Below are 21361 nucleotides of genomic sequence, written 5' to 3' on the forward strand. Positions count from 1 at the left end.
GACCATGCAATGCCTTGGTTCTGTCTAACACTTCCATTCTTCTGTAAGTATCTAGTTTCCCCATAGGTTTGAGTCCGAGGACCATGCAATACCTTGGTTCTGTCTAGTACCCAGGTATAGCTGAGTGGTTAGTTTCCCTATAGGCTTGAGTCCGATGACCATGCAATGCCTTGGTTCTGTCTAACACTTCCATTCTTCTGTAAGTATCTAGTTTCCCCATAGGTTTGAGTCTGAGGACCATGCAATACCTTGGTTCTGTCTAGTACCCAGGTATAGCCAAGTGGTTAGTTTCCCCATAGGCTTGAGTCCGAGGACCATGCAATGCCTTGGTTCTGTCTAATACTTCCATTTGTCTGTATGAAGGGGTTTGTCCTCGGACCGCTTTACTGGAGACGGTTCCTCCTCGGGTCGGACTATTAACTCTACGGTGCTTTGGGCAGGGGTGGTTCGGACTCTGATCTTACATGTAGCATTGACCTCGCCTTCAATTCAAGTTCCCATCTTCTCCATTTACAAGGTGCCCCTTGGCCGTTCGCGCTCCGCGTTTGACGCTTCGATGCGCGAGACACGCCTTCATTAATATCCTCGTGAATTGATACAAATCCAGCGGTCTACGATCTCCTTGGGATTTGGTATCCTTGTAATTAGTACCGTTGATAATTCTCTTTTCGAACTTTGTGTGGATTAATTCCCACCAGTCTTCATCCTCTATATAAGGCTTTCTGGGGCAAACGTTTCTCCACACTCCATGAACTTTCCAACACAACTAGAAACACGTCCCTTCAGCTCCCCGAGCCCCTTCAATAATCCTGCTAGGATTGTGACCAGAGTTGGAAGATATGGGGCGGCCCTAGGCGGGTGTGAGGACACACAGGACAAAGGCCCTACCGTCCCGGCCAAGAGCCGTTGTGACCACAGCCCCCACTAGGCTTCCGGCGCGGTAGAGTCTAGGCGTAACCTTGATAGTGCCATGCGTGGTGGCCAGGAAGGATGTCCCTGAAGTACCTAACGCTCCTCCCCGGGGCGCACCCCTGCCGGAGGAGACGCGCAAAATCACATCATGGCTGGTGCCCGAATGTTGCCGTCTCTAACGGCCAACGATCGTGAGGATTGGAGAGAATCAAGGGAACATCATGAGGGAGGGCTTCTCGGTGCCCCTGCATCGGCTCCTCTCTTTGTTCCAGCTCCGTCGCACCGGACAAGGAGTTGTTGGTGGCCTTGAAGCATGTTAGCATCAGCCCCATTCCCTCTAGCTAGTTTTAGAACAGGTCCACCTAGGCCTCTGTTTGTAGAATTAGCTTGTAAAATTAGTTTTAAAACAAGCCTGCCTGAGCCTCTGTTTGTATCTTGTATTTCCCGCTTAATAGAATAATATGAAGTTCCTTTTCTTTTCTGTTGAATCTTCTACTTTTCTGCAATGTTTGTTTGTTTGTTTTGGTTTTTTTTTTTTTTTTTTTTTTTTTTTTTTGATGCGTCGCTACCAACCTTCCGTAAAATATCTACTTAGGAACAATCGCCCGTTGTGCCTGCCAGTGCACTAATCCTTCCCACAGACGGCGCCAATTGTAGGGACTCAGTTTAGAAAGGTTCCCTAACAATATATTTCTAGAGAGTGGGACGAAGGGTTAGGCCCTAACAGACTAGCAACGGAACACAAGCCACTTTTCACTATTGAAGGGGAGTGAACCCAATTTACAACTAAGGGTAGCTCCTTGGCGCTTGTCCGAGGAGGTTCCTCCTTTTTTTCCCAAACTGCTTTGCTCGCCTTTCTTATATAGTTCTTTCCCTCCTATCCCCTTCTTCCTTTTGTTGATTATCCATTGGTCTTCCCTCTGACCGTCCGTCCCATCAGAGGCCTAATCAGTACTCGAGTGGTTCACCATGATCAATGTTACCCTGTCAAGGGGTTACCTCCCCATTAATGCGGCCAGGGGGGGTTAGGTGAGCGCATTCAGTGTGGAGGTGACAACCTGTTCTTGGCCTGTCCCCCACCTGAAATTAGCCTCGGTACGCCGAGGATAGGGATGTCCTCGGCGGGGTCCAAAAAGGCATAGGTCTTCATACACCAGTCTCGGATGATCATCCCTCCTCGGCATGGGCCTTGGGCCAGATACAAGATGGGCCTTGGGCCAGATGCAGGATGGGCCCAAGCTACCAGACCTACGGGCCCCACATTACCGTTATCTACGATACTACCAATAATAATTTTTCATTTTCAATAAAATAAAGGTATTCAAATACACCTTAGTGGTTTATTGATTTTGTTGTTTTTCTTTTAAGAAATTGTGGGATATATAAACTGCCTTAACTTCAACCATTTAACTTTCTTGACTTTTTAGCTTATGGTTGTCAGTTGTCTATTGATTCATTAAAAAATAAATAAAATAAAATAAAACATGTGGCTGTCAAGTTTTACCGTTTTGTTGAGTCGTAAGAGAGAATGCTTCTTTCTCCACCAAAAAAAAGAAAAAAATAAAAAAGAAAAAAAAAAGACGAGAGAGAATGCTAGTGTTATGCTATAATATATATGTATATATAAAATAGGATTTATTATTATGTGTTGATGTATTTCTTATATAAGGGTATGAGTTTTTGAGATAAATACAAACAACTAGTTAATAATTAGATTGTTGACACACTTTTTTAATTATTTTTAAATTAGCTATATACATAAAAATTATTCACAATTTATGCATGTTTTAAATGAAAATTTTTTATAGTTTCAAAAGCTATTGCTCAATCTTCTTTTTCAAATGCTAAAAATGTTGCTGTTGAACCCAAAGTAAGTGGGGCTGTTTGGTACTATTATTTAAACATAATTTTCAGTGTTTAAACAACAATAACATTTTTGACACGTATTTCTATAACATTAAAAACATGTATTCTCAAAACATTGAAAACTAAACAATAATACTTAAATACTATTACCGAACAAAATGTTTGACTCTATTCTTAAAAATATAGTTTAGATTCAATTATAAATTATTTTAATAGAATAAAAGTATGCAAGATATATCCTTTTTGAACTAAACTTAAATTATGAAATAAAACATATTTTTAGTCATAAAATTTGTTTTTACTTATGAATTTTATTATATTTAATTTGGCTCCCTTAGAAAAAAATTCTGGCTTCGCAAGGGTTTATAGTATTCTCATATTATTCAATAATTTTTCCTAGATATATTTAACATGCCTAAGATTTATTGTCATAGTGTGCCATGTTTAAAACCAATTGATCTCGGAAGACCTTATTGCAAGCTTAAATTGTTCATAAACTAAATTAAACGGTGAGTTGAACTACTTTAAGAGAGGTTAGTTAATTAGAGCTGTTAATTAGTTTCTACTTCTTTCTGAAGGCCTTTTTGGGCCATCGTGCCTTGGGGCTTCAAAGCTACCTACCTGATGCTATTAGTTTTGAGAAACTCAAACTTCACTTTCCGGCAATTGATGGGCCAGGCTCATTTAATGCGATAGGCTTAAAATAAATAAATAAATAAATAAAAAAAGTGCAATTTTAAGGAGCTTGAAGTTTTGTTTTCCAAGCTTGGCCCAGGAAAATCCTAAGGTGCTAAAGAGCCTAAGACAAATTTATTGGCCTGATTACTATGAACTTCAGCTGAATCTGTTGCATTTTGTTGAACGCCAGAATATTCCATATAAGCTTTAGACAAGTAGAAATTTTCAATGGTTTACACTGTTACACACACCAATTTTCCTTATTTAGACTCCAAATGGGCCTTTGAAATATCCAAATCCAATATCGAAATCTTAGAAGTACACCCTTTTAGTGGATTGAATGGCCTCTTTTATGCGGCTTTCCTGTAGACATGGTTTATGTATTTTAAAAGGTTCAAGTTCCTGATGACTTCTGAGAATTCAACGCTGCACTAAAAGCTGCTTAAGAACAAGTATAGATTTTTTTTTTTTTTTTTTTTTTTCAAATTTCCATAGTATTATTCTCGTCTAACGGAATTGATTAAGAACCCCAAGAGGCCAAGATAGTGAGTTTATGGTTTTTTTTTTTTTTAATTATTAGTTATATATATATATATATATATATAACTAAAGATGTTTATGAATTTTCATATATATAGCACAACTTGCACAACCAATGATTACCATTTATGCCGCTGTCTTGGTTCATACAATGAAAATACCATTTATGCCGCTGTCACCAGGAGTATCTCATAATTACTCTACAAAACACACTATCAAAATCTAGATACTTAAATGTTATTTGGGGCACCACCGCGACCCTTGGTGAGGTGATCACTCCACAAGTATAAATGCTTGTGAGGTGTGGGGGGCAAGGGCTGGGTAAAGAAATGCTTAATCAATTCCAGCCATCTCTGTTGACTCATAATCCTTAATCAATTCCAGCCATTCTATTGCCTCATATTTAACTCCTTTTGGGTAAAGAAATACTTTAAACTTTTATAATCAATGAAAATCTCGCATCTTTCCCCATACAAATAATGTCTCCAAATTTTAAAGTAAAAACAACTGCAGTCAACTCCATGTCATGAGTGGGGTAATTTTTCTTAAGTTTTTCAATTGACAAGAGGCATAAGTCACAACCTTCCCATTTTGCATCAACACACAACCAAGTACCTTATGAGAAGCATCACTATAAATGACAAAACCCCTATACCTGAAGGCTAAGTTAAACTAGAACTGTGGCCAATCTTCGCTTTACATCTTGGAAGCTTTTCTCACATTCTTCCATCAATTCGAATTTAACATTTTTTCAAGTTATTGGGTCAAAGGAGCTACAATGCGGGAAAACCCCTCTACAAATTTTCTATAGTAACCAGCAAGGCCCAAGAAACTTCTAACCTCACTTACATTTGTAGGCCTATCTCAATTAACCACCGCTTCTATCTTATTAGGATCCACCGTAATTCCATCCTTTGAGTCACATGACCTAAGAACACTACTTGATTCAACCAGAATTCACACTTCTTTAGTTTAGCATACAACTTCCTTTCTCTTAGAATTTGTAAAACAATCCTCAAGTTTTTTTCATGCTCTTCTTGACTCTTATAATAAATCAAAATATTATCAATGAACACAAGGGCAAATCAATCCAAGTATTCATGAAATACCCTATTCATCAAATCCATAAAAGCAGCAAGGGCATTAGTTAATCCAAACGACATCACCAAAAATTCATAATGACCATATCTAGTTCGAAAGGCCGTCTTTGGTATGTCCTCACCCTTGATCTTCAACTGGTGGTAAGCAGAATGAAGATCAATGTTAGAAAAGACTTGTGCTTATTGCAACTGGTCAAATAAGTCATCAATACGAGACAAAGGATATTTATTTTTAATGGTAACTCTATTTAGCTCACAATAATCAATACATAACCTTATAGACCCATCATTTTTCATAAAAAATAAAACTAGAGCTCCCTAAGGCAAGGCACAAGGGTGAATAAATCCCTTGTCTAGCAATTCTTCCCATTGCTCTTTAAGTTCCTTCAACTCTGTGGGTGCCATTCTATATGGTGCCTTAGAAATAGATGCAGTACCAAGAAGGAGGTCAATAGAGAACTCAACCTCACAATCTGAGAGCAACCCAGTTAAATCATCAAGAAAAACATCTAGAAATTCCCTCACAATAGGAATGTCTCCTATCTCCAATTCTCTGCTTTGTAAATCAACTACACTAGCAAGGAATCCTTGGCATCCACTCCTAAGCAAGTGGTTTGCTTGAATGCATGATATCACACGAGGCATAAAAGGCAAACATGAAGCCTTTAACAAAAATTTTGATTCACCTAGAGGCCTAAACACCATCTCTTTCTCAAAACAATGCACACTAGCATGGTAAGAAGCCAACCAACCCATGCCCAAAATGACATCAAAATCATGCACATCTAGTAACACCAAATTAGCCAATAAATCTCTACCCTCAATACAAATAATACAAGATTTAAGCACAAGATTAGTCATTAAAGTATCACCAACAGGGGTAGAAACCGATAACTTAAAATCAGGTAGTTCGGGGCTCTTGTCATGATTTTTAGCAAAAGCACAAGAAACAAAAGAATGTGTAGAACCAGGATCAAAGAGAACTCTAGCATGTGCGGAGAACAAAGGAATTATACCTGTCACCACTATATTTGTGGCTTAAGCATCTTAAGTAGTCAAGGCATACACTTTACCTTCCACCTTCTTCCCATTGTCATTTCTCTTTGCAATTTGAGATGAGGAAGAGGAACCCGAGCCCTTACAACTTGGGAAAACTCTAGCAAAGTGTCTAGGTTGCTTACAAGCAAAGCAAATCTTGACCTTATCACAATTGTGTCCATCATGAAGTTTACCACAACGAGAGCAAGGCTTCTTTTCACTAGATGGAGGATAAGCACTCTTGCTATGCCTAGAAGATTGTCTTCTATTACCAAAGTTTTTAAAGAATCCTTTCTTATGCCCTTGACCCTTACCATGTTGAAAATTAGAAGGCTCTTGCTTCTTTTCACTCTCCTTGAAACTAGGGTTGTACTTAAAGTCTTCTTCAAGACTCATTGCTCGCTTCACAGCCTCAGTAAAAGTATCCACTCCAGAGGCTATAATGAAGGGCGTGAATCCTGCCATTAAGGCCTTCCTAAAACTTTTTCACTTTCTTCGACTCATCCAGAATCAAGTAAGGAGTAAAGCGAGAGAGCTCAACAAACTTAGTAGCATACTCCACCATCATAGCCCCTGAACCAAATTAGAAAATTCTCTTGACTTTTGGTCCCTGACTACATCGAGGAAATATGTCTCATTAAAAACTTCCTCAATCTTCTCCCTAGTAATGGGAGTGTTCTCTCCCAACTCTATCCTCAACAAACGCTCAATGCCTATTCACCATCTCTCAGCAAAACCCTGAAGAGCAAAAGTGGCATACACAACCTTCTGAACATTATTGCATCCAAGGGCTCTCAATAAGCAACCAAATCTCTACAACCATAGGATCAAGCTCCCCATTAAATGTTGGAGGGTTTTGCTTATGGAACTCCCCCAAAAAGCAACCCTCCTACATTCACCATCTTGGACCGCTTTAGCAATCCTAGCATAAATCTTGTCTGCCATTTCATCAATCTCACCACCATCAGGAGTGATAGATCTCTGATGCTCTGGAGTTGTAACCTTATCTACATGCCTTACTTTACGTGCTTTCTTTTTAGGAGGCGGCATAGTGTACCAAGGTACTTATACTTATATCCAAGAAACAAGCAAATAAATCACAAGGCAACATAGAAGGTTAGCATAAAATAAAATAAAATAAAAAACTAGATAAGAACAAAGGAATAGTAGATGGAAGCTGAAACAAAGGTACATAATAAAGAATTCGTCAAACCCTAATGCTTTGACTTAAATCAAAATCAATTTCTATTTTCAAAGTCTATAGAATCATAACATAAGCTCTGATATCAAAATTGTCACGCCCTAAATCCCAAAAGGTCCAAAGCATGAGAAAGGCATCTCAAAAGTACCTGTAGATTTTTTTTTTCCTTTTCTTTTTGACAATTCAATTCAAATAAATCATATCAAGTACCAATATCAAGAATTATCATAATAATTCCATTATCATATCAAGTATCAACATCAAGAATTATCATAATAATTCCATTAAATATACTCCCAAAGTAAGTCAAAGTTGTATGCAATAATTACAAGGACCATTGGCCACAAAAGAATGGAGGTTTGAATAAATAATTACATATCATCAACTTGTCATATCATTGGGAATAAAGTCATAACAACTATAATATACAAAAGAATGAGTCAATTCTACTCTATGATGTACATCATCTAAATATCTCTACCATAAAAGTTTAGCCTCCATTAGTAGTTAGTCTAACTACAGCTAGCCACCAAAAATTGTCTCAAAATAATTGTTGCCTACTCTAAAAAGTTGTAAAATAATGGGATGAGATAGAGCCCAGTAAGTAGCATAATTAATAGAGGTGGAGGAAATGCAAGTTTCATGATGATAAACAGTTTACAAATCATGTTTTAATTTGAGAAATTATAACTGAATACTAGAAGATCATTTCAATAATAGTATAACAAGAATGATTAAACAATGGAACACAAAGTTTCTCAAAGTAAATACCTTAAAACTATATACTATAATTTGTGAGTGCTAAAAATATAATTCCAAAACTAGAGTCTAACATACGGTAGTTTATCACGAATATACCACACTACCACATAGACCGGTTAAGGGATCCACTCATTCACAGCTAGCATGGTATTGTCCTCTCTAGTATGGAGTCTGTTGGCCTCATGGGCAGTAGCCTCACTCGTAGCCTCAAGGTTTTTCTCTCTTCCCATAGGTAGCAGGGAGAACATGTCAAATAAGACCTCTTTTGCATGTGGTCTTTTGGCTTCATGGGTAGCAGCCTCACCCACACATAATCAAAAAACATCTTCCCCTCATGGGCAGTAGAGAAAAACGCGTCATCCAAAGTGAAAGGGCACTGACCTAGATCTGATTCTGTTGTCACAAAGATTATAGAAACCAAATCGAGTGATCACTAGGGAATCACACATGGCATAAGGTTAAAACGACATAAAACTCATAGGTTATATGTACTTTGAAACACATAGTTTATATCCAGGTAGTTTCAGAAAAACTTAAAACAACCAAAACTTCCACAAAGCTTGTATGGTTTTTAACTACATTATTTGTCAAAAAGATTTTCTTTCAATTTCCCAAATAATACAAGACAAGATAAGCATTTTTAAATTCTATAGTAAACCATAAAATCCATGAAATCATTATCAAAAATTAAATCAAAGATGCTCATATTTTCCATGCCAACACTTCATGCATTTCCCCAAATGCAATACCAAATATGATGCACTTTCATATATAATTATATATAGTAGGGTCACAACACAACACTTTTTGAGAAAACATAGTTCTATAATTAATTTTCCAAAATGAGTTTGACCAAAAAAAAAAAAAATCGTTTATACAACATGGTTATTTTCCATAAATCCCATTAAAAAAATACTTACCTCGCAACTCGCAAAATCCTAATTCTCCAAGCTCTAAAGAAGATTAGCTAGAACTTAAATAATATCAAACAAACCTATTACAATAAGCATAGAGCTTAAAATTGTATCTAGCTACAATTTAGGAATTGTCAAATAAGCACTTAATTAGGCAAGCCTAATATTCAACCTCACAAATAATGTATTTCACTTCCAAAGTTTCTCAACACATTAATTCACAAGGTATAGACTCCAATTTTTAAAGTTAACTCATTCAATATCATCTCCAACATTATGACTAGCTTCCATAAGATTTAAACTACGTCATCAAGAGACCCATGAAAGCAAAATCAAAATATCCTCTAGGACAAGAGATTTAGAACTTTAACTAACTCTAAATAAACCTAATAGCAATGGAAAATTTTAGTTTTACCAACTATCATATGTTTTAACTCAAAACCCCTAAATTTCCACCATAAATAAACCTTAGATAGCCACCATTAGCACAAACTATGAACCCACTCATCAAATAATTCCACAAATACAAAACCTATACATATAAACACATAAATATTACTTCCAAAGCTCATAAATCATATGGGTATTATTATTAAAACTTAGATAAAAATAACCTCAAGCAAAAGTAAAAAATGCTCCAAAAATATTAGAATATTTTTCCTCCAAAAAAGATGTAAAGGTGCTTGTAGGTTCTTAAGAATTTTTCGATGATCTTGCCAAAAAAATAATGGTGGAAATGGTGGTATGGAAGTGCTGGTGAGAGAGTGTGAGGGAGTGATAGAGATAAGTGTATGAGAGAAAGAAAAGAAAGAAAAGAAAATAAGAAGAAAGGGATGACCAGTCAAGTTGATAAGAGATTTTTTTGAAAATCTGAGATAAAACCCAGTATTTCATTATCATTCCAAGTGAAGTTTTACATAACAAAAAGCTACTCCCTCCGTCTCATTTTTTTTGTCCTCTATTCTATTTTGAGATGTCCCAAAATATTATCCTGTTTCTAAAAATAAAAGTCATTAATTTACTAATATTCCTATTATACCCCTATTAATTTACTAATTCAATTTTTTAATAAATGTTTTTAAGGGTAATTTTGAAAACTTATACATTTTTAAAAGGTAGACAAGACAATAAATGATATTCCCTTAAAAGGTTTGACTTTTTAAACAGGACAAAAAAATTGGGACGGAGGGAGAACTTCATTACAAAGCCATCATACCCATAACCTAACGAAACCCAACAAATCCAATACACCTAAAATTCCTGAGAAGCAGATCCAATATCACCCTTTCCTTTCCCAGCTTTCTTGGGCAACAAATTCTGATGAATGTTAGGCAAAACACCACCATTAGCAATGGTCACAGACCCCATAAGCCTGCTCAACTCCTCGTCGTTCCTCACAGCAAGCTGAATGTGCCTTGGGATAATCCTGTTCTTCTTGTTGTCCCTCGTTGCATTCCCAGCCAATTCCAAAACCTCAGCAGCGAGGTATTCGAGGACAGCAGAGAGCTAGACAGGGGAGCCAGAGCCGACACGTTGGTGTCTTTTTAACCGTCTTTTTAGCTCTATTTCGAGCTATCATCAGGAGCTAAAAAGATACTTATATTTTGACCTTTAGTTTTTTTTCTTTTGTCTTAGGCATTCTTTCTTTTATTTTTCTGCTTACTTATTTACTCTTTTTGTTCTTTAAAGTCTCCTTTGCAATAGATAGCATTACACCATCTCAATCTATTAGTGATGGAAGTAACCTGGTCAGCAAAGATGGAAGCTTTGAACTGGGTTTCTTCAGTCCTGGTAGTTCCAAGAATCACCACTTGGGAATATGGTACAAGAGTATCCCAGTTAAAAACTTTTGTTTGGGTTGCGAACCGACTCAACCCAATCAATGACTCATCTGGCTTGTTGAAAATAAACAGCACAGGCAATCTTGTGCTTATGAGTCAGAATGAGAGTGTTGTTTGGTCGATAGGATTACAAAAACAAGCCAATGTACTGCTGGTAACCTCTCTTCCATCATAGCTTGCATTCCTTTGAAATTGCTATCCAATTGTTCCAATCTTCTTGAAATAATCTCCATGGTAGAAGCATGATCATCCAATCTCTGTTGTACCAGCGAAACAGAGTCGCTCAACAAAGAATATCTGGTTTCTTGCACCATGGCTGAACCAGCTCTGATACCAAATGTTAGAGTCCTTAGTAATTCACTCTCTAATTCTCTTACTCACTCAATCTGGTAGTTCTTCGAGGGAACTAGTCCTCCACTGATTCTTCGAGGGAATCAACCTCCAAGTTAGTCTCAATGAGAGCTAAGTAAATGTATTCTTATTATCCCTTCTGTTACAATCATTTCAGTCTTTATACTAGTTATTGTCTTACTGTTGGTACACCTTATTACAGCACACACTCCAACTAACAATGTACAATACTTTGATGCTTGCTCTAACTGATTTGCTCTAACTGATTTTGTACAAGTACCTGCTTGCTCTAACTGATTTGCTCTAACTGATTTTGTACAAATACCTACTGCACACAATTATCACAGCTATGATGTCTTGTACCTAACAGGATCACTGGTCTGCCAATGTTTACAAGGATTCAAAGCCTAAATTACCGGGAAAATGGAGCTTAATGGACTGGTCTCAAGGTTGTGTACGCAATAAACCTCTGAGCTGCCATAAAGATGGATTTCTCAAATTTGTTGATTTGAAATGGCCAGATACTACGTATTCTTGGGTGAATCAAAGTATGAGCCTCAATGAATGCAGGGCCAAGTGCTTGAACAACCGTTCATGTATGGCTTATACAAACTCAGATATCAGAGGAAGTGGTAGTGGCTGTGCCATGTGGTTTGGTGATCTAATGGATATTAGACAGTTTCCTTCTAGTGGGCAAGATCTATACATCAGAATGCCGGCTTCAGAGCTAGGTATGAAGTTAATTTTGTAATAAACTTCTTATTGAAGCTACTTATTTATTGTTTCCATTACACATTTCATTCTGATTTGATTTTGTTTCAGTTTCATATCCATTAGCTCTAGTTTAACTACATTTTTCTTTGCTGTGTCAATTTCAACCATGAAGGGGCAAGTCATGTTCATAAGATAAAGAGAGCAGTGGTAGTTGCTGCCACCCTTGCTGCAGTTTGTGGAATGATCTTAGTTGGCCTTTACATTTGCAGAAGCAGAACAAACTTAAAAGGTAAAATAACTTTACCCTGCAAACAATTGCATACATATGGTAGTACTCTCCTATGGAATCACTTGATAGGCCTTTTGCTTTTAAACAGGATCTCTTTGTCAATATGCGAAATCTACTTATTTCCATTTGATAATACAAAATTTGGAACAAGGATTGGTATGAGGTATACTACAATCATGTTAAATGTTTCAGTGCACTCCAAAAGAATTTCACAGACTAAACAGTGTCATTAGACTAAGCAAACTTTGGACAATTTTTTGGGTTCTAATTTCGTGTCAGAAGCAAATACACACAAACAAGAAATAAAAGCATTCACACAATACAATATTTGACATGGTTTGGCCTTTTTCATGCATACACTCATTTGTATATCAACCAAAATCCATTGTTAATGACATGGGACACAACAACACTTAATTTAACCACACACAAAAACTAATATGCTCTCACAAACAACACTCACAATTCCAAAGCTCTAATTCTTCCAATTATGCTCTCCCACTCCAGAAATAGATATATTTTTAACTCATATACTCTTCAAAAAAACTCATTCCAAGATCTTCAAAGACTCTTCTTCTCTCCCCATGTAAGAGAACCTAATGGACAAATGACACCAAACCCTTAATATATATGACTCCCACTCTGATTCCTCATTGGGTAAGGAATAGAATGTTACTTCTTTGCCGAGCAATACCAATTTCTTGAACCACTAATTACTTGTCAAAAAAGGTAATTCCTTATCTGCCATAGTCTAGCCACTCCTAAATGCAAATGACCTTACCATTAGGATGCCCTTGACCTATTCATGCCACGCACGCACAACTTTGGACACCGTTCCTTGGCCATGCAAAGATATTTATTATAGTACTACCCTAAGAAAATGTTTAAATACTAACTATGTCAATGTTTAAGATTCAGAAAACTAAAGTGAGAAAAACTTTGGGATATACAACTCACGTGCACTTGCTTCACGCTCTAGTGGCATTGTGCCAAAGTTTTAAAAACCAAATTGTTCAAAGAATTAGAAAAGGAAAAGGTCCAAGGTTTGAGTTTGGTCGAATCTTAATGATATATAATTTACTAGTTAATTAAAATACAAATAATTGTGTTATATTTGTTAAAATTATCAAAATTGACTGAAAAATATCTAAAGAAATTTAAACAACTTTCAAATGAATTTTAGCGATTTTTATTAGGTTAATAGAAAATAATAAAGCTAAAAAAAAAAAAAATTGTTTGGTAGTCCTTTAAGAATAAAGCAGTTTCATCTAAAATAAGTCCATTTATAAATAGATTCATAAATATCACGTTGAAATACAAAAGCACAATTCTTCAATCACAAATAAATTTAGTTAATACAAATTCAATGGTACTAATATATTGAGAGAGAGAGAGAGGTTATATAATAAAATAAAAACCTTTTAATCCTGTAAGAGAACAATAAATATAATAGTTATTCAATTAAAGTCACAAAAAAAACAACTGCCTTATGGTACGTGACACTAATTTAAGGGCAGATGCCTGAGGTTTGAATCCCCACAGCGTGTGCCCTTTGTAAGTTTTCTTAGAAAATTGTTACTACCTTGAACAAGTTGAACTATGTACGGTTCAACGGTGGTTAGGGTGGTTCACTGATTTTGTTTGGTATGCAAGGTTTCTATATATATATATATATATGTGTGTGTGTGTGAGTGTTTGTGAGATGGGTTCAAGTTACATCAGGTGTAACTTCATAAGAGTTACACATTTTATAGACCATTGATTACTATTAGATTTAAAGGTCAAAAAACACTCATAGTAATGTCATTATTACTCCCTAGAAATTAGTGATTTAGGTATTAACTCTTATTATTAAAGAAAAAGAAACTACAGCATTGGTTCGACTCCATTGAATGATAAAAACTTGCAACTCTTTGTTTCTTGAGAGAATCCTAGTAGTTTTATAAAATCTTGTGATCCATAGTTCAAAACCACATAGCATTTCTTCTAGTTAGTTGACTGTAGATCAAATATTCAAGGAGACACCTTAATTGGAGCGCACCAAAAGGTTCTAGTTAATTTAAACAGACCTGCCATTCATGAGCGAAACCATATAGGAAGAAACTCAAAGTTTTAAAGCTAATGTGAGTAGCACCAGTGAATTATCGATTTGGAATGTAGAGTCTCGGTAGAATGGTTTTTTTCAAGACTACAAAACACATTCTTTTCTAGTTGATAGCCTTAGTGGGAGTAGGTTAGTCATATAGGCCCTTTTCCTTTAAAGAGTTATCCATAGGTTTTCCACTTCAGAATCATATTATGTGTCTTATGCATTTATTGTTTTGCTTTATGACATGATCACTTATTCTTCTTTGGTTATTGATATTGACGTTTTGGATCACCTAATTAATTTATTTGATTTGAAATCAAATAATAATTATGTTGTATAATTAACTAGTTGATCTAGACGGAACTTAACAAGTGCCATACTCTTATTTCTTATGTATAATGTGAAGCTCATCTTGATCTTAGCAGAGAAAATGGAGAATAATGTGATGATAGAGGATCACTGGTCTGCCAATGTTTACAAGGATTCAAAGCCTAAATTACCGGGAAAATGGAGCTTAATGGACTGGTCTCAAGGTTGTGTACGCAATAAACCTCTGAGCTGCCATAAAGATGGATTTCTCAAATTTGTTGATTTGAAATGGCCAGATACTACGTATTCTTGGGTGAATCAAAGTATGAGCCTCAATGAATGCAGGGCCAAGTGCTTGAACAACCGTTCATGTATGGCTTATACAAACTCAGATATCAGAGGAAGTGGTAGTGGCTGTGCCATGTGGTTTGGTGATCTAATGGATATTAGACAGTTTCCTTCTAGTGGGCAAGATCTATACATCAGAATGCCGGCTTCAGAGCTAGGTATGAAGTTAATTTTGTAATAAACTTCTTATTGAAGCTACTTATTTATTGTTTCCATTACACATTTCATTCTGATTTGATTTTGTTTCAGTTTCATATCCATTAGCTCTAGTTTAACTACATTTTTCTTTGCTGTGTCAATTTCAACCATGAAGGGGCAAGTCATGTTCATAAGATAAAGAGAGCAGTGGTAGTTGCTGCCACCCTTGCTGCAGTTTGTGGAATGATCTTAGTTGGCCTTTACATTTGCAGAAGCAGAACAAACTTAAAAGGTAAAATAACTTTACCCTGCAAACAATTGCATACATATGGTATACCAAGAAGTCTGTGCCTTGCATTTTGATCAACAAATCTTTACATTCACCCTTAGTTCTGATCAATTCCCCATTAGCCACCCTAACCTCCAAAATCCTTGTAGTATCTATAGCCAATTGCAAGGTTTTAACCAACACAAAATCAAGAAAATTATGAGAACTTCCAGTATCCAAAAGTATCACAACCCAATGCCCTTTAATCTGACCCAAAACCCTCATAGTTCCTGGTGAAGGGCTGCCCAACAGAGCATATAAAGTAATATCAGCTTGATCTAACTGAAAGTCTGCATTATCCCCAACTTCAACAACTTCAACTTCATTAACCTCATGCACTTCTTCTATCATGAACAGCTTCAGACCTTTACACTTGTGTCTGGGCTGCCATTTCTCATCACAATAGTAACACAGCCCCTTTTTTCTTCTTTCTTCCATTTGAGTTGAAGTAATCTTTTGTATAGGAACTCTTGCCTTAGACTCATTCTTACTGTCAGATTTTTCCATTGGTTGTTCTTGCCAATTGCTTCTACTAAACTCAGAAAATGGCCTATAGACCTTCTTGCAAGTGGACAAATATTCTTCTTGAATTTTAGCTAACCCAAAGGCAGCATTCAGAGTTCTTGGATTTTGCATCCTCACTGCCAATCTAACTTCATCTCTTAAACCACTCAAAAAACAACTAAGCTTGTGAGATTCAGATAAGTTTCTAATTCTGTTACTTAACATCTCGAATTGGCCCTTGTAAGCAGTCACAGTGGTAATCTGTTTTAACTTGGTTAAAGCTTCCATGGGATCATCATATGATGAAGGTCCAAATCTAACTTGAATGGCCCTGACAAAGGTCTCCCAAGAATCCAAAGATCTTTCACAATCTTGGAACCATATCAATGCCTCATCATCAAGATGATAAGAAGCATTCAAGATCTTTTTTCCTCAGGTATTTCATAGTAACGAAAAAATTGCACAGCCCTAAAGATCCAAGCAGAAGGATCACCACCACTAAATCTGGGAAATTCTAACCTAATAGGCCTAGGAATTAGAGCACCGACCTCAGGTCGTGGATGGCGCATAGGCTGTTGCAGCACCTCTGCTTCAGGACATCGATTTTCTTGGTGATGAGCTGTTCTTTCTCCTTGATTAACTGGTTGCTGTACTGCTGGTAACCTCTCTTCCATCATAGCTTGCATTCCTTTGAAATTGCTATCCAATTGTTCCAATCTTCTTGAAATAATCTCCATGGTAGAAGCATGATCATCCAATCTCTGTTGTACCAGCGAAACAGAGTCACTCAACAAAGAATATCTGGTTTCTTGCACCATGGCTGAACCGGCTCTGATACCAAATGGTAGAGTCCTTAGTAATTCACTCTCTAATTCTCTTACTCACTCAATATGGTAGTTCTTCGAGGGAACTAGTCCTCGACTGATTCTTCGAGGGAATCAACCTCCAAGTTAGTCTCAATGAGAGCTAAGTAAATGTATTCTTATCATTCCTTCTGTTACAATCATTTCAGTCTTTATACTAGTTATTGTCTTACTGTTGGTACACCTTATTACAACACACACTCCAACTAACAATGTACAATACTTTGATGCTTGCTCTAACTGATTTGCTCTAACTGATTTTGTACAAGTACCTGCTTGCTCTAACTGATTTGCTCTAACTGATTTTGTACAAATACCTACTGCACACAATTATCACAGCTATGATGTCTTGTACCTAACAAACTGTCATGTGAGATATCCTGTGGAATTCATTTGGAGACACATCACAGAAAATAACATTTAAAGCTTTACTATTAGCATTGGTTGCCGCAAGAGTTGCCTTATCCCAAGTAGATTTAGCAGTCTTCGGTCTAGTCCAACCTACTTCAACCATATCCCAAATGGTGTCATCAATAGAGCATAGAAATGCCCTCATTCTAACTTTCTAGAAGGCATAATTATTACCATAAAAAAATGGTGGAACATTTAAGGATTGAGACCTATCCATCTCAAAAAGGGTCAAGGATCACACTTAGGTATTTAAGTCACAGCGAGTGTACCCGCTCTGATACCAATTGAAAGTTCAATATGTATATAAAATACCGTTGAACATTTAGACCCCAAATTACAAATTATCAAATCAAGTTTATAATCAAACAATTAATATGCGAAAGATGAACATAAGCCAAACACAGAATAGATAAATAATCTAAGCCAATTATAATCACATCCACAGCAGAAAATAAAAGGCAAAGATAAAGGAAGAGAGATGCAAACACAAGGACAACACGTGATGTGTTATCGAAGAGGAAACCGAAGCTATCGGCGTAAAACCTCTTCGCCGCCCTCCAAACGGTCAATAATCCACTAAAAAATATAGTTGGGATATATGAACAGCAATAGACCCTCCAAGCCTAATCTACCCAGGTACCTAAGCCCTCCAAGCTTCTTGCTTCAACGAGGTTGTGCCGAACCTTTTTCTTTTCTAGCTTATCGGATTCCGCTACTAAACCATAGCATCAACCAATGAATATTGGTTCCTTCCAAACTGCTTCCCTTAGCACCAAATGTACCTTCTCACAGACGTGGGTGTGATGAGAAAAGGATTTGGTCAATGACCTCTCAAAGATGTATCAATGGAAAGGAAGAGAGTAGAGGAATTTGTAGAGTCTTTTAGTGAAGATTGGGGATGAGGCGATCTTGTTTTTCTCTAGGGTTTCTCTTACAAAATTCTCTCTAGAAGCTCTCTCCATTTCGTGGGTATAAGGGTCTATATATAGTGGTGTGTGTTTGGAATACGAAGAGACAGTTTTTGCCAAACAGGATAAGTTGGCGGCTTGGCCTCGTGGCTTGTCCAAGTTGCGAGTTCAAGTCGCGAGGTAACAGCCTGGCCAGCTTGGGACTTTTGTCCTGTAGTGCGACAGCTGGCATGACTTTTCACCTTCCTGCATGTTTCTCACGTGCACAGCATTTGGCGACTTGCAAGCCGCAAGTAAGTTATGAGTCCTAGCCGCGAGTCTTTGCTTCTTTGTACAAAGATGAGCAATTCTTCACACTCTCTTCACACACTACCCTTACATGAATCCCACATAAATACAGGGTTATTAAGTGCTAAATTACAAGTAAATTGGCACGGAATAAAGCCAACAAAATGGTTGATAAATTTCAACCTTACAGGTGCCACGTATACGAGGCTTTAAACTTGTTGGGCATTGGGCCTTGGGACCTTGTGTGCGCATATGAGTTCTATTGGGCTCACAGCCTTGGCCCCAATTAAGCCTTAATACCCTTCCAAAACTCAAAGACCCCAATGATAACATTATGGCACGAACTACAAATGTGATTTCCTGCCGATCAACTCTAACCCGGCTGGGAAGTGCAAATCTCCTTGGAAGGAGGATTTATAGGTGCTCAGTATTGCCTTTGAAAGTAACGCTGCTGGGAAGATCTCTTGAAGTGAGGAGCTAGTTCCAATGCCACTCCCACAACACCCAATTCCCAACTAGACATCCACTTAACAATAATAACATTGGACCACCTATACCAATAACCATAAGAGTAATCATAACTCCCCACTAATTATAAGGCAATAAATAAGAGAAGCTAGAGAGAAAAAAGGGCTGGTTGAAAGGTTTACAAAGAAACTAAGGGCAAAGAGAGAGCAAGAGTGTATCAGGCTAGCGAAGTGATAATAGAAAGAGAGAGAGTGAGTTAATTCAAAGGGAAAGGCAGTTTCGTTGAGTCTCTATATAAGGAATTACCCAAAATAGGAAATCCAAAACCCATGTTACAAATAGATTGTGAGCCCAAGTGAGGATTGGCCCATCAACCCCTCCTTAAGTGCGCATAGAAGTAATGGAGATGTAGCTGTGGATCAATATCACCGCTACAAGGTACATGAACTGATGAACATAACATAAAATTTGATTATTCCAATTATTGAGCCAAAATAATTATCACAAACCGGAAAGGAACTTGAAATATTTTTGGTATATATATATATATATATATTTATTTTAGGAAGATGTAGGGATTATGAAGGAGATGAATTTAGATGCATACAGGTTCTCAATCTCATGGTCCCAAATTTTACCAAGTATGATTATTTGCATTAATCTTTACTTTGAGATTTATGAGGTAACATTGAGTATACATCAGAGACTTGAATCAATATAATTATGCGACCCTTTTATTTTCCTCAAATTTTTATCATGGGGTCTAATTTCAAAAGGAAAACTTAGTGGGGGTGTAAATAGGGAAGGAATCAAGTACTACAACAACCTCACCAATGAGCTTCTAAGCAAAGGTCAAGATGCAATCTTAAAATTCCATCATATCATCAACTTATTTTACTTTTATAATTTATGATTTAATTTTTTCTATTAATGAATGCAGGTCTAAAGCCCTTTGTGACAATTTTTCTCCGGGATCTTCCTCAAGCCTTAGAAGATGAGTACAGTGATTTCTTGAGTCCCCACATTGTGTAAGTGATTGAGTCACCAAATAATTTGCACATTTTCTCCATCTATTTATAGACTTTTTACATATATTTATCATATCATAATTATGATTTAAATGACTCCCATTTTTAGGATGAAAGAAAAAAAAAATATTGACGACCCATAAGGATACTAAGTGAATTTAATTATTTAACCATTATTTTATCACTCTTAGAGTTTAATTAATAATTAAATGGTAACGCATTCTTTTATGGTATCTTATGTGTATGATTTGGACTCCAATTCTCTTTCCAATGTTATCTATCTATCTAAAAAAAAAAACTATTCCTCGCTCTTGTTTGGTCTTAGATTCACCCTTGTTAAGTGGGGCACAACGTGTGGGTGGAGCATAACACAAGAGATTGAAGTAGAGATAGGTTTAGTCTCAATGCCGTGATAAAATTAATAAATTACAATTTGTCTCAAAATGTTAAACTACTAAGAAAAAATTAAATTTAATTATTTACCGATTATTCTATCATACACATCTAAATGTCTAATATTTAGTGATGATTTTCGAGACTATGCAGAACACTACTTCAAGGAATTCGGTGATCGAGTAAAGCACTGGATCACACTAAATGAGCCTCAGTGGTGGTGGTTTTGTAACGGGGCAATTTACACTAGATCGATGTTCTGCTTGGCAAAATCTAAATTGCACTGGTGGGAATTCAGGGACAAAGCCATATTTGGTGACACACCACTAGCTACTGGCTCATGCAGCCGCGGTTAAAATGTAAAAGCAAAAATATCAGGTTCGACTTATCAAACTTAAACATAATGAAAGCAAATATTTCCATGTGCAATGAGTATCTATTAGACCACATGAATATCGATTTCTAAATATGATTAACTGAAGTTTTTAATTTATTCGGTAAAATTTCTTATTATCAAATAAAATATTTGAGGTTTAAACCCTATCTACACAAAAAACCAAATAGTGTCTTAGTCGATAATAATAGCAATCAAAATGAAATTGAGACCATAGATTAAAATTCTAATGTATCTATAAAAAAACTTAGATAAATATAGATAATCTCACGCATGAGTTTTGAGTTTCTTAAAAAAAAAAAAAAGTTAAAAATGCACATGCAGGCAGCACAGAAAGGTGTTAGAGGGATAACACTAGTGAATTACTGGATGGTGCCATTCTCTAATGCGAACGACAACCGTAATGCGGCACAACGTGCCCTTGATTTCATGCTGGGATGGTAAGTTCTGCTTGCTGGTTTTCATTTTTCATTTTATAATTTAATCCTTGTCCTTTAACAAACTTAAACATTTCTATCTACAAAACAAACCCAAAAAGAACTTAATTTCTTTTTAAATTCTAATAAATATACAAAAGTTATCTAATTGGATATATATATATATATATATTTTTTTTTTTATATACTATTATCATTTTAAAACTTGCTCCATACTCTTTGGACTTTGGAGGAATTAATTTATTTGAT

General features: G+C 36.4%; 1 protein-coding gene across 1 annotated transcript; it reads left to right on the top strand.

Moving 5' to 3' along the window:
* Positions 1 to 19440: 19440 nt before the first annotated feature.
* On the top strand, positions 19441 to 20637 carry LOC112016751 (beta-glucosidase 11-like). The gene is made up of 4 exons (XM_024049245.1): positions 19441 to 19501; positions 19637 to 19711; positions 19801 to 19888; positions 20412 to 20637. Exons 1-4 carry the CDS (start codon positions 19441 to 19443, stop codon positions 20635 to 20637), a joined length of 450 nt encoding a protein of 149 aa, XP_023905013.1.
* Positions 20638 to 21361: the final 724 nt, after the last annotated feature.

Source organism: Quercus suber, unplaced genomic scaffold, assembly GCF_002906115.3.
Source record: "Quercus suber isolate HL8 unplaced genomic scaffold, Cork oak 2.0 scaffold_80, whole genome shotgun sequence".
Lineage (NCBI taxonomy): Eukaryota > Viridiplantae > Streptophyta > Magnoliopsida > Fagales > Fagaceae > Quercus > Quercus suber.